The sequence below is a fragment of the Notolepis coatsorum genome (assembly GCF_963971535.1).
Source record: "Notolepis coatsorum genome assembly, chromosome: 12".
In the NCBI taxonomy this organism is placed as follows: Eukaryota; Metazoa; Chordata; class Actinopteri; order Aulopiformes; family Paralepididae; genus Notolepis; species Notolepis coatsorum.
In genome coordinates, this window is record NC_140176.1 from 18,623,472 (window position 1) to 18,638,301 (window position 14,830).

Below are 14,830 nucleotides of genomic sequence, written 5' to 3' on the forward strand. Positions count from 1 at the left end.
TAAGGTAAGGAGTCTAGTTTTAGGTTAATCAGAGCTGTATTCACTGAGATAACAGCGTGTCCCGTATGTGTATATGTGTGTGTGCTGTTGAGGAAATGAGAGAATCGATTTCTCAGCTCGCTTCTATAGTGTCACATAAGTAGACATATACTATCGATAATCTAGCGTTTATTTGAAAATGATTCATAAATAGGCCCACAAATGACAACGTGTCTAGTGTATTCGAGAATATTCCAATAAATGGCGTTTATGAGGGAATCTTTCTATTTTCCGGAAATCTTCGAGAAAACAATAGCTTTTCGAAATGCTATAAAAAGGATTATGAACCGATTAAAAAACAATCCGTTTCGACAATGTTGACAAAGTCATTGATAAGCGACGGGCAGATTAGACACATAGCCATAATTTAAAACATATATTATGCATTTTTAACGCCATCATTGAAGTGGATGATGGCACTCAAGGACATTAATCAATGTTATGGCTGACACTGAAAGTGTTAAATAAATAATTATTTATATGAAAAAAATATATTTTATCTATATCTATTATTGTAATTTAGTTATTTGGCTAACATAAATTCTCCAAAATCACCGCCAACTTGACACATGACAAAATTCCTCCACAACTGAAAGCCGTAAATCAACTTGCCGGCTCTTTCCACAGCAAAACGGTAGGCAAGGCACCCTGGTCTAGAAATGCAGGCTTCAATCTAGTTGTTTAGTCTATCTGTTCAGTACTGCTCAGCACTGTTTCAAGATGCACAATGAGATTCTGAGAGAATTGTTGAATATATGTTGTAGAACGTTTGATTATGACATCATACTGTGACATCACAAATGTTCTAGAATGTTTGATTATGACATCATACATCACAAATGTTCTATTATGACAAATAAGACGGTTCAATGACTTTATCTAAATCCAATCAATATTCCATATTCCTAATGCCGTTTCAATGTAAGGTTATAAAAATAAACCTATAAACATTCATATAATACAATAACCTAAATATAGAGCTAAGTCCCATTGTATTCTGAAATGTAGACCTAAACAGTGTAGCCAACTAAGCCAAATTGACATTTATAAAAGGGCTATTGCTAAAAACTCAAATAATTTAACTGCTTTCAGAATTAAATATATCATTCCTAACATGTTAATAAACAAGAATATATATATTTTCATAGTAAAAAAAAAAAAAACCCAATAATAAACAGTATTTGACCTACCTATCTTTTCCATAAAATGAGCCGTTTCCTATTCCTGCCATTTTGGATGAAAAAAAAAGAGGAACTTCCCAGCATGCCACCCTATCATGCAATACACCAAATGGAAAGCCCTGGATGTCCTCTGTAGAGTACAGCAGGAATTGGTAGAGTAGATCAAAATACTAAGAGAGATACACATGTGAACAAAATGTCAACTGATGAGGACACAATTCAATGGGCTGGGTCTCAGGAGGCTATTATATACAGTTGACAGAAGAGGATTGCTGTTGCTATTATGTGAGAAATGACAATCAACAGAATTAGCTCATCAGTGACATCAGAATATCTGCAAACTGGGATTATCTTGATTGAGGAACCCATAATCTCGCTGTAAAGCTCGTTAAACTAGGCACGATTCATGTGTAATCATTAGGGCTGTCCCCGACTAAGGATTTGGATGGTCGACTATGATTGGCCAACATTTGCCGTTAGTCGACTATTGGTCGACAAAAAAATCTTTATTTTTGTATCATTCCATTTGGGCTGTGGGGTCGACTGAAGGCTTCTTGTCCTCTGCAAAAGCATGAAATTGGTCCACTGATGGATACATCTTATTATATTATTTATTATAGTAATGTGTTCTTTAGATGGGTGAAATCCTCTTTCAGTGCCTCTGTGCCTGTTTTCGTAGGCAGTTAGCCTCTGGAATGCGTGCCATTAGAGTTAGCCACGCTTCTATGCCTCTTTTCTTTTGGAAAGAATGATAAAAAATATATATATATATATTATAATTATTTTTTATTTTTTTTTTTACTATTCGACTAAGAGGTTGGTTAGTCGACTACGGCTCCTTTCGACAGATTAATCGACTAATAGGGGTCAGCCCTAGTCATCATGAAACGTTTTAAGCACGTGCCGAGTCACATTTCCACCAGTGTCCTACTCAAGAGATGGTGCCTTTCTACCCAGGACAGGGTGAGATAGAGGGGGCAAAGGTAACTGTTCGGTGACTCAACAGATTCAAAGTATTGAAAGCATACAGATCTCACCGCTGGCTTGTGGGTCATGCAACAGATGACGTTGCAGAGTAGGCTAAAGGGGAAACCCAAATATCATGACTTGGTAATTATTGCGGTATGTATGATACAGTATGACCATGTCAGGAGGTTCAAGAAAAAATAAATACATCAATAAATAAAAGGACGTTCCATACATTCTTGCACATCTCCCATCCAAAAACGATTACCAGTTTTGCACACGTTGAGAGCAAATTAGTTTGAATATGGCCACCAGTGACGTCATCAGGATTATCCATCTTCTAGACGTCAATGTGTGAAATCTGGTCCTGCTCAATTGGAATTCTTGTCCATAACTAAAAAGGTGTGCCGCAAGGTTCAGTGTCCTTTTCAATATTTATATTAATAATAGTCATTTCCATCTATATGTGGACGATACTATTGTGTATACTGTATCAATGACCATTCAAAACTTGCAGCTTTCTTTTTTAATGTTCTTTAGTAAGCTTTTATCAATATTAAATGAGTCCTCAATGCTAGTAAAACTAAATGTATGCTGTTCTCCAAAGCCAGAAATGTTCATTATGATGAAGTACATATATCTACTGTAAGTGATTCTAACATTGAGTGTCACCAAGTACTGTATAAATATCTTGGCTTGTGGCTCGATGAGAAATGTTCATTTACGGATCTCTGGCTTCCTATACAGAAATAGATCCAGCTTGCCTGTGATTAGTAGGAAGAGGATTGTTGAAGCCGTTTTCTTATCAATTTAGACTATGGTGATGTGTTTTATAGGCATGCTGCAGGGGGGGTAGCTTACATTGGGCAACACAAGGACTCAATGCCCCGAATGACCTCACTGGTGACCATATTCCAACTAATTTACTCTCAATAACTGTCAAAGTAAATGTGTGCAAAACTGCTTATAGCTTTTGGATGTGTGTGAGATTATGTGCAAAATAAATCAACATTGGTTTTTGGTGAAGTTCCCCTTTAAGTAAACATGGCAAGTTTACGAGCAGTCATTGCAACTCGACTTGGGAGTAACCCTTAGGATTCCTTTCCATCACCTTGTGACGACTGAACCTTTGCTAAGAGACGACCACAGAATGTTGATCGTTCACAGGGTCAAACACCACACACATCCGCATTCCTGCTTCACCAAATCCACACGCCGGCTCGGGAGAAAAGATATAATAAAAAAAAAAAAAAAACACTTAAACTTGTTTTTTCTTTTTAAATGAAAATGCATTATTCGTACACGTTTATTGCAGGTCCATGCGCTTTCAGAGTGCAGTCACATTATTAATATCATTATCTTCCATATAAAACCATCAGTTCTACAGAGGCCACATTCTTTACATTTCACAAAAATAAGGACTGAAATTAGTGTTCCATAACACTGGAAAACAGGAAGAGGCAACTTTTGAGTAATGGGATGGGGTAGGGTAGGGTAGGGTAGGGTAGGGTGGGGTAGGGTAGGGTGGGGTAGGGTAGGGTAGGGTGGGGTGTAGTGTGGTAGGATGTTAAGGAAAAGGCTTGCAGGTCTGAATTCATGTGCGACTGTGCTAGGCTGAGAAAACGGCCATGATTGCACTTTTTGAAGCAAATTCATATACGTCTCCTGATCACCTACATTTTATCCAGTGAGATTTAAAATGATCCAAAATCACAAAAAATTATCAAAAAAAAAAACAAGATTCCACATATATATATTAGAATTCTAACAGCATTAAACATGATTAAAAAAAAAAGGAAAGGTTAACACACCACCTTGCTTTTTGAAGAGTGTGGATCATCGTGGCCAACTGTGTTAAATCCTTCATAACGTTCTAGTGAGTTGGCTCTGAAAAAGGCAAGGTTATTAAATGTATGCCTGTGTGTGACTCATGTTCAACAGCACATCAGAACGTACTTGGCTTTTTCTTTTCATTCCGATGTGCAGAACATGTGTTTAACCAAATCAGATTGGCTCCTTTTGATGGACAACCGCGGGGTACACTCTTGTGTCCGGAGGTGCACGCTAAGCTAACCTATTAACACGGCCAGAGTCTCTTGCAACATCATGGGCGCGCGCCTCAACAGATGTAGCTTTGAAATGCAAAACCCACAGGCATCAGTCTCTGTGACGCCCCACATCACTGAACAGGCTTCCGTTAAGGATTTCATCACCAGAGGCAGCCAGCAGCATCACTTATGCAACTGAACATCAGAGTAGCACTTTACGTAGACCCCAGTACTGATCTCAGAAGAACAAATACCGTACTAAGGGCCCAGAGGTTCTGAAGACCCCTAGGGCAAAGGTTTAGCTACCGTACTAAGGGCCCAGAGGTTCTGAAGACCCCTGGGGCAAAGGTTTAGCTACCGTACTAAGGGACCTGTGCTTCTGAAGACCCCTAGGGCAAAGATTTAGCTACCGTACTAAGGGACCAGTGGTTCTGAAGACCCCTAGGGCAAAGGTTTAGCTACCGTACTAAGGGACCAGTGGTTCTGAAGATTTAACTTGCAGAGTTAAATCCATCAACGCTTCTGTACAAGCTAACCTGTTTGATTTCTTTCATCATTAGAAGGCATGAAGTTTGCAGGCATACTGTATGACGCAAACAGAATTCTAGATTCGTCCTTTCTCTACAAGTTTGGCCCAGTGCGACAACTGTAGCCATAAATTACAAATTATATACAATCACCTTGGACAAAGAAATCATTAAATCGGACTAAACTGATTTCTCCCTCCCCCCACTCAAACACGGCTTGCAAAAAACAAGAACAAACAAAACGGTTGATTAAAAACAGTGTTGTCTAGGTTTTAGTTTACAACTCGTCGTCATGTGCAGAGAAATTAGTGGACTGGTTTTCTTCGGAGCCGGTGTGTGGATGTGTGTGCGCACGCTGCCGACAGCGGACTAGGAGCCGAACTCCACCGTCTCCTCCGTGATGGGCTTGAACTCGTAGTTCCCTCTGCCGTCCATGTGGAGGTAGTACTGCAAGGGGGACAAAGGTAAAACACCGAGGTGAATAACATGATTGAAGCTCCCTTTTGTCTTTCTGAAGGGTATATATTGCAATGAATGATACTGTAAATGTTATTAGTTACTCTTTGAAGAGAAAAGATGTAACGGTAGATTTTTATTTGTTTGGTGTAGAGGTATGGGCACCTGTTAGACGGGTGTAACTGGGTTTACAAAACTCTCAATGTGTAAAAAAAGAAAAAACTGAATGTGTTGAGGTCCTAGTCTGGGGGAGGGGAGAGGGGGTCTGGCCGATTTTTTGTTTGTTTGTTTATATTGTTTTTTTTTTTTTATTTATAGAGGGGGGGGGGGGTAATTTGAATCTATTTTCTGTAACTCTGGGAGGGGGGGCAGTTGACAGCATTTCCTATTGTATGGTTGTTCAACTGTTGAACTGATGCTGTAAAACTGAAAAAAAAAGAAAATACCAATAAACAGTTTAAAAAAGTATCAAAAAGCAAAAAAAAAAAAGTAAAAAAAAAAAAAAAAAAAAAAAAGGTGAACAACATGGTGAAGAACCTCCTCTTGGAGGCATGACTGACAATACAGATTGTTATTTGTAAAGAACTCGTCACCAGAGCACCCATATTTCACATTCCTCCCCTGGATATTTTGAGCTCCGAGCCTAGACATTTAGCCTGTATCCTATTTGTCAAACTAGCGCTCGTTTCCCTATGCTTTCTATTTTGTTGTTGTTCTTAGCTCTATTCCATTTAAAATCTTTCAAACATTTTCTTATGTACCCTAGTTGCTATTGCATGTACATATTTGTGGTTTATGTACATGCATAACAAAAAATATGGAGCTCTTCCATAATATGACATCAATATGGAGCTCTTCCATAATATGACATCAATATGGAGCTCTTCCATAATATGACATCAATATGGAGCTCTTCCATAATATGATAATACATTATGAGTGCCTGCCTCTACTTGGCAGATTCAGTCAAAGTGATGACGTCACTAAAAGGTTCAAGGTTATTTCCCCCCACCCCGACAACACAAGAGACCATATGACCTTCTGTGTGGGTTCCTACCTTGTGATGCTTCCACAGCGACTTTCTGTGTGACACAGTGAACAAGGTGATACCGACCTGCGGACCAGAGACAACACATCGTCAACTTTTGGACATAACACCATGACATAAGCAGCCGAGAAAGACCTACTGGTTACATGTCTGAAGAAACGCCATGCCATTGCTGTTAGATGTTAAAAACATTGGGTACCCCGTGGAATAGGATATGTACAGATGTGTGACAAATTAAAGGAAAAACCAACATAAAAGTGTCTTAGTAAGGTGTTGGACCATGAGCCGCCAGAACAGCTTCAATGCACGAGTCTCTGGAACTCTACTGGAGGGGTGGAACACCATAGATTCTACAAGTCTCTGGAACTCTACTGGAGGGGTGGAACACCATAGATTCTACAAGTCTCTGGAACTCTACTGGAGGGATGGGACACCATAGATTCTACAAGTCTCTGGAACTCTACTGGAGGGGTGGAACACCATAGATTCTACAAGTCTCTGGAACTCTACTGGAGGGATGGAACACCATAGATTCTACAAGTCTCTGGAACTCTACTGGAGGGGTGGAACACCATAGATTCTACAAGTCTTTGGAACTCTACTGGAGGGATGGAACACCATAGATTCTACAAGTCTCTGGAACTCTACTGGAGGGGTGGGACACCATAGATTCTACAAGTCTCTGGAACTCTACTGATGGAACACCATAGATTCTACAAGTCTCTGGAACTCTACTGGAGGGGTGGGACACCATAGATTCTACAAGTCTCTGGAACTCTACTGGAGGGGTGGGACACCATAGATTCTACAAGTCTCTGGAACTCTACTGATGGAACACCATAGATTCTACAAGTCTCTGGAACTCTACTGGAACTCTACTGGAGGGGTGGGACACCGTAGATTCTACAAGTCTCTGGAACTCTACTGGAGGGGTGGAACACCATAGATTCTACAAGTCTCTGGAACTCTACTGGAGGGGTGGAACACCATAGATTCTACAAGTCTCTGGAACTCTACTGGAGGGATGGAACACCATAGATTCTACAAGTCTCTGGAACTCTACTGGAGGGATGGAACACCATAGATTCTACAAGTCTCTGGAACTCTACTGGAGGGATGGGACACCATAGATTCTACAAGTCTCTGGAACTCTACTGGAGGGATGGAACACCATAGATTCTACAAGTCTCTGGAACTCTACTGGAGGGATGGGACACCATAGATTCTACAAGTCTCTGGAACTCTACTGGAGGGGTGGAACACCATAGATTCTACAAGTCTCTGGAACTCTACTGGAGGGACGGGACACCATAGATTCTCCAAGTCTCTGGAACTCTACTGGAGGGGTGGAACACCATAGATTCTACAAGTCTCTGGAACTCTACTGGAGGGGTGGAACACCATAGATTCTACAAGTCTCTGGAACTCTACTGGAGGGGTGGGACACCATAGATTCTACAAGTCTCTGGAACTCTACTGGAGGGGTGGAACACCATAGATTCTACAAGTCTCTGGAACTCTACTGGAGGGACGGGACACCATAGATTCTACAAGTCTCTGGAACTCTACTGGAGGGGTGGAACACCATAGATTCTACAAGTCTCTGGAACTCTACTGGAGGGGTGAGACACCATATATTCTACAAGTCTCTGGAACTCTACTGGAGGGACGGGACACCATAGATTCTACAAGTCTCTGGAACTCTACTGGAGGGACGGGACACCATAGATTCTACAAGTCTCTGGAACTCTACTGGAGGGGTGGGACACCATAGATTCTACAAGTCTCTGGAACTCTACTGGAGGGGTGGAACACCATAGATTCTACAAGTCTCTGGAACTCTACTGGAGGGGTGGAACACCATAGATTCTACAAGTCTCTGGAACTCTACTGGAGGGATGGGACACCATAGATTCTACAAGTCTCTGGAACTCTACTGGAGGGGTGGGACACCATAGATTCTACAAGTCTCTGGAACTCTACTGGAGGGGTGGAACACCATAGATTCTACAAGTCTCTGGAACTCTACTGGAGGGGTGGAACACCATAGATTCTACAAGTCTCTGGAACTCTACTGGAGGGATGGGACACCATAGATTCTACAAGTCTCTGGAACTCTACTGGAGGGGTGGGACACCATAGATTCTACAAGTCTCTGGAACTCTACTGGAGGGGTGGAACACCATAGATTCTACAAGTCTCTGGAACTCTACTGGAGGGGTGGAACACCATAGATTCTACAAGTCTCTGGAACTCTACTGGAGGGGTGGAACACCATAGATTCTACAAGTCTCTGGAACTCTACTGGAGGGGTGGAACACCATAGACTCTACAAGTCTCTGGAACTCTACTGGTTGGTGTTTTGAGGATGATGATGATGGAGGGCGCTGTCTAACATGTCAGTCCAAGATCTCCCATAGGTGTTCAGCTGGGTTGAGATCTGGTGACTGCGAAGGACATAATATATGATTCACATCATTTGACTCATCAAGCCCTTCTGTGGACGGGAGCATCGTCATCCCGGAAGAGACCACTGGGAGAGTAGAACGCGTGCAGTTTTATACCTGATGCCACAGAGCATGACTGCATCTTGCATACACCTGTATGGAAGCATCTGCATTCGTTTCTACACCAATTTCTTCAGGTATTTCCTTTAATTTGTCATCCGTCATATATATATATATAGCTTTGTGTGGTGTGTGGTCTTACCGTCCGGCAGTGGCTGTAGATGAAGTCTTCCACGTCTACACTCACTGCACTGGTGCACTCATCCAGGATGGCAAACTGGGGCTTGTGGTAGAACAGCCTGGCCATCTACACACACAGAAAAATCAAATTGCCAATATTGTTACGTAAGGAAAGGAAAATAAATAATGTAAATTTCACAGCAAAACAATGTCCAAGTTATTAAGGTATGGTACCTTGAAAAAGACAACTAGATTTACCAGCAGCCAAGCTTGATATTAAACAACTGACCAACTCATATATACTATATATAAAGAGTGTGTGTGGGGCAACAATTAACAAATTCCATGATATTTACAAGACGTTATGGATATGCAACACTTTCCATGATTTTACCAGACTTGGAAAATACAATGTTGAGATTCCACCTGTGACTGAATAGGAACCCTGTTTATAGATGGGTCTGTATCTCATTGACTATTGACTGGAAGTGAATGACATCTCAAATACAAGAGGAGGAAACTGAACACAGACACAAACAAAAGACAAGAGAACGCCTCCTTACGGCCATCCTCTGCTTCTCTCCTCCACTGAGGACGTCCATCCAGTCTTGGACCGTGTCCCAGTTACCCTCTCGGTCCAGGATGTGACCCAGCTGGACGTTGTCCAGGTACTCTTTCAACACCTGGACAAACACAGAAAGACAGTCTGAATGAGAAAAGCTATTGGGACAGCACCAACCGGTACAAAGAGTACTTTGTGAGGACTGTTTGTGCTGTTCGGGGCTTGAAATCAACACTAGCCAACAGCCAAATAATATACAAATATTTAATAAGGTAAAAATATTTCAACTTGAGCAAGAAACTTGCCTATTTACTACTACTTATATATATATTTTTTATATTCCCCCCCTCCTTTTCCCTCCGTTTTTCTCCCATCCCAATGTTAGTCGTTATGCCAATCCCCAATCCCCTTCCTGGTCGCTGCGCACCTACCCCCTACAGTCGGTCTGGGAGAGTGGAGGCCATCACATGCTTCCTCCGACATATGTGTAGCCAATCAACCGCTTCTTTTCACCTGGCAGCGCGGACTCTCACTGAGAGGGTGTAACGTGTGGAAGGATCACACTACCCCCCTTAGATCCTTTCCTCGCTGAGCAGGCGCCCCGACCGAACTGTAGGAGTCGCTGTTTACAACAACCAGGACCCACCCACCAGCTGTCCCACCCTCTAACACTGCCAATTGTGTTAGTACGACGGCCGGCCAAGCCGGAAGCAACGCAGAGAGCTGGGCTCGATACCAGTATCTCCTGCGTTGGCCTATTTACTACTACTGACAGATCGTACAGTGACAGATTATTGTTGGCTTATTTACTACTACCGACAGGTCATACAGTGACAGCTTATTGTTGGCTTATTTACTACTACTGACAGATCGTACAGTGACAGCTTATTGTTGGCTTATTTACTACTATTCACTACAGTGACAATCTCTTATCTCTTAAAAAATTGAATTAGACTGGCAGACTGTGGCCTAGTTGGCAGACTTCCACAGCTCGATGGTGTCCTACCTGATCAGAAATGCCCTTCCTCCTCTGATCCTCCATGGTGTCTGGGTAGATGACCTGGTCCCTTAGGGAGCCCAGTGTCATGTAGGGTCTCTGGACAAACACACACAGTTCATTTGACGAGAGCGATGAAGAGTTTGAATTTGAAAGAAAGAGAAGGAGAAGAAAATCTACTTCCTGCATTGATTTAACTGATTCAAGTGAACTGACCACATCCCGACATGTCAATGTCAGGTGTTTGTCATCACTGACTAAGATCCCAGAGGGAACAAGAAGTAGGACTATCTACCTGTGGGACGTAGAAGAGTTTTCCTCTCTCAGGTTTGGTCAGCGTTCCTCCAAACAGAGGCCAGAGCTGAAAAAAATTAAGTGTTACTATTAGTAAGGGGATTGATGTTTTATGTTATTAATGTTAAATGTTTTCAATAAATACAAACATAAAAAGAAAGAAAGCAATCAAAGTAATTCAAGGCATTTCCAGTTACGTTTATCTGGAAACATTTATAAATCAGTATTATTCTAAATATGTGTGTGTTTAATTAATTTCTAAGCACAATGCTGTGAACGTATAACTTGGGGTTTAACTGCATATGGTATCATTGTTGACTGAATTAGTCTCATCACATTTGTTTATCTGCATATGGTATCGTTGTTGACTGAATTAGTCTCGTCACATTTGTTTAACTGCATAATATGGTATCGTTGTTGACTGAATTATTCTCGTCACATTTGTATGCCTATTGCAATTTTTAAAACTACTGAAATGAATTGAAGTAAAACATTTCAGAAAATAAATAGAAATTGAATCATTGCTGTATTTAATTGTTACACCCCAATGTTGTATTCACAAGACTGGAAGAGTGCGTTTACCAATGCATCCCTTCAATATCAGCACCCGTTGGCCAAAACTAGTTTGCACATAAAGTTTCTCACCTCTCCGAGGACTCTAAAGAGAGAGCTCTTTCCACAGCCGTTGGGCCCGCACACCAAAACATTGGTACCAGACCTCACCTTCAGATGAAGAAGAGGAAGAGGAAGAACATATTAAATCAAGACTAGGCAAGCCTAGTTAAAGCTAGACCCGGATACATGCCAGTGGGGATATGAGTTTGGTAATTATAATAAATGTAAACAACTACGTGTGTACTGTATCCTATGGCTAACACTCAGTGGCACTTGATGCATGCACAGTTTGGGGGCTACTGGCTAGCAAAGGTTCAGCCACTAAAGCACTACACAACCACTAAAGCAATCCTGTGTGCTTTGTTGCTAAAGATGCCAAAGAAAGCCAATCTATAAAATTGACGATGAATTGATACACGTTTGTGAATGTGCAAATGTATGTTACAAATTTTGCGGCATTAGCCGCTACCATATCATTGCTTCAATAAGGGTGAGTAAAAAGCATCAAACACAAGTTGATGAAGCAAAGATGCAAAAGGAAAGAAATTAAATTGATATCCAAATGCAAGCAACTGATAGTAACGTTACTTCCAAGACTCAGACGAAGCAGAGTGAATGTAGCGTTAGCCACCGTCAGGAATGCACTACACTTCTGTGATAAGTTGACGTGACATGCATCTTGCTTTATTTTGTCTCAGCCATGGTTGCCATTTTGTTGCGGTCCGCTATTATACAAAATATGCCTTTGTCACGAGTTTGCGCAGCTCCCGCAGTAGGCGATAACAAACACTCACAGATGCATATTTCAACAATGGGGAGTCAGTCACCCAGTCAGCCACTCGGTAAACGACTAAGACTCGTAAGAAAATAAGGTAGTGGTAACAACGAGCAACACTAGCTGAAATGTGAGTATAAACACCACCCCAGTAAATAGACTTCCACACTGGCAAGACCACAGCAGGGTGTGCTTCAGGCCAAACTGAATAAGGAAGTGAACAGTATGGACACAGTGCCTGGTAGCAGAAACAAGTCACCAATAGAATAGTTGTGACCCAAGCATTTGGCATTAAAAACAAAAAAACGGAAATGCCAAGGAGCTAGTCGTCTCATTTGAAGACACTAGATGTACATGCAAGCCATGTCCTACTTGGTGGACAACTTAATATTATAATGAATATCAGTCAATAATATATATGTCATAGACCTAGACAAACAAGTACATACCAACAAACAAGCGCACACCACCAACAAACAAGCACACACTAACAAACAAGTACACACCAACAAACAAGTACCGGTACACACCACCAACAAACAAGCACACACTAACAAACAAGTACACACCAACAAACAAGTACCGGTACACACCACCAACAAACAAGCACACACTAACAAAAAATAAATACACACTAACAAACAACTACACACCAACAACAATCACACACTAACTACCGTTTTGAAAAGTAATGACCAAGGTTGTTCTTTTGAACATGAACAGGAAAAGAGAAAGCTGGAGGACTTACCTCAAACGTGAGGTCTTTGATTAGGATGTCACCGTTGGGTGTCGCTAGCGGGGTGTGGTCAAACCTGCGAGATGGGAGATGGGGACATTGCGGCTTGTTTTACACAACTCATGAAAATGATACAAAATACTTTTACACATCAGCGATTTACATTAATTGGATGTTCGTAACACACTCATTACACATCTCTTAAAAAGGCACTGCTAGGAGGATTTTCACATCAATATATTGTTGTGAATTCAATGTCTTGGGGATTACTGCAGAAGCATGTTGAGAGACGGATGAGACTGAAGGACAATTGACGAGACTCCGACGAGTGCATCGGTACCCTCCATTTTGTATCGATATTGTGTGCGGTGGGATCTAGACGAGTTCTGCTGAAGGCATTACACCGCAAAAGAAGCCTTTCCAAATGAAGAAAAATAACTCCACGTTCACAGTTAGTAAGGCTGTCAGTGTTCACCCTCTCCTCTCACAGTATCGCAACCAATCATCATGCAATTCAATGAAAAATTAGGACGATAGCTGGACACACTTAAAGGCTAGAGAAAGAGGTGGATATACTATGCGTGTGTGTAAACCCCAGACTACACTTCTGACTAATGGATGTGTTGTGAATGTATTACGACGACCCTGCTGTTTCATTACCACAATGCATTCACAGATGAGTAACGATGAAAGTATATTGTGCAGAGAGTACAGTTCATGTAAAGCATCACCAAATATTACACTGCTTATTTCCACATGAATAAAAGGGGTGCGCGACACATACTTGATGATGTTGTCCATATTGATGACCTGTCCGGTTCCCAGCGTGACCTTTTCTGTGGCATCCGAATCTACTGTGAAAGTGATCAATAAAGAGCTTGAATATTAAAAACCACCACTGCGTGTTCAAGTTCAAGTTCCTTTTATTGCCACACAGCCAGGCCGGTGGAATTCAAGCACGGTGCAGGTGGTAGCTGCGACAATACACCACATAAAACATAAAAGACACATGGAACAGTACAGTACAGAAAACACCACCTAGAACATATACATGACGGAAACAGTACAGTGCGAAAAACTATAGATGTCAGTTCAGTGTAACATAAACCAGAGAAACATAACAGCAGGGGGTAAATTTAGGAGGAGTTGGAGTTGAGCAGTTGTATGGCCTTGGGGAAGAAACTATTATTGAACCTTACAGTACGACTACCAAGTGACCTGAACCTCCTACCAGAGGGGAGGTGTTGGGAAGAGGTGATGAGCTGGGTGCAGGGGGTCACTAATGATTTTGTTTGCGCGTGTGATGGTGTGATGTTTGTGTATGGAGTCCAGGGTGGGGAGTTTGCAGTTGATGATTTTGGATGCCGTTTTTATGATCCTATCTAGTCTGTGTAGTGTGTGTTTGGGTGTGTTGCCGTACCATACAGTGATGGATAATGATATGTTTTGTATTATGGCTGTGTAGAATTGTACCATTAAGTTCTTCCTGACCTTGTATTTCTTGAGTTGTCTGAGATGAAATAGTCTTTGATTGGCTGTTTTGAGTAGATGAGTGGTGTGATGGTCCCAGTTTAGTTTATTGCCGATTGCTGGTTCACAAGATATGACCAACCCCCCCCCCCCCAACCACTTTGTTATCCTCACCTTTGTCATGATGGGAAATCATGGTGCGTTCGTATTTGCCAGCGTTGAGCTCCTTCAGAACCTTCATTAGTTCAGTGATACGAGCAGTGAATCTGGTGGGAGAATTGAGCAACAATAAATGAACGGGAACACATCAAATCAAACTAATCCAATTTAGCAATTGCACAAGAGTGAATAATGATTGAGGTGTTGTGTATTCATTTTCTACTCCGTTCATCAGTTCCATTCCTTATCAGTTCTTGATACCGACTTGTG

General features: G+C 41.6%; 1 protein-coding gene across 2 annotated transcripts in view; it reads right to left on the reverse strand.

The window, feature by feature from the left end:
• Positions 1 to 3,482: 3,482 nt before the first annotated feature.
• Positions 3,483 to 14,830, reverse strand: part of abcd3a (ATP-binding cassette, sub-family D (ALD), member 3a) — a 33,842-nt gene continuing 22,494 nt past the window's right edge. For both annotated transcript variants that reach the window (XM_084326092.1, XM_084326093.1), the window contains exons 14-23: positions 14,576 to 14,667; positions 13,716 to 13,785; positions 12,944 to 13,007; positions 11,451 to 11,528; positions 10,807 to 10,872; positions 10,521 to 10,610; positions 9,516 to 9,635; positions 8,975 to 9,079; positions 6,275 to 6,331; positions 3,483 to 5,208 (exon numbers count right to left, since the gene is read on the reverse strand). In XM_084326092.1, coding sequence (XP_084182218.1) covers positions 5,131 to 5,208; positions 6,275 to 6,331; positions 8,975 to 9,079; positions 9,516 to 9,635; positions 10,521 to 10,610; positions 10,807 to 10,872; positions 11,451 to 11,528; positions 12,944 to 13,007; positions 13,716 to 13,785; positions 14,576 to 14,667 — 820 coding nt within the window. In that variant the 3' untranslated portion in view covers positions 3,483 to 5,130. The remainder of the gene's footprint in view (positions 5,209 to 6,274; positions 6,332 to 8,974; positions 9,080 to 9,515; positions 9,636 to 10,520; positions 10,611 to 10,806; positions 10,873 to 11,450; positions 11,529 to 12,943; positions 13,008 to 13,715; positions 13,786 to 14,575; positions 14,668 to 14,830) is intronic.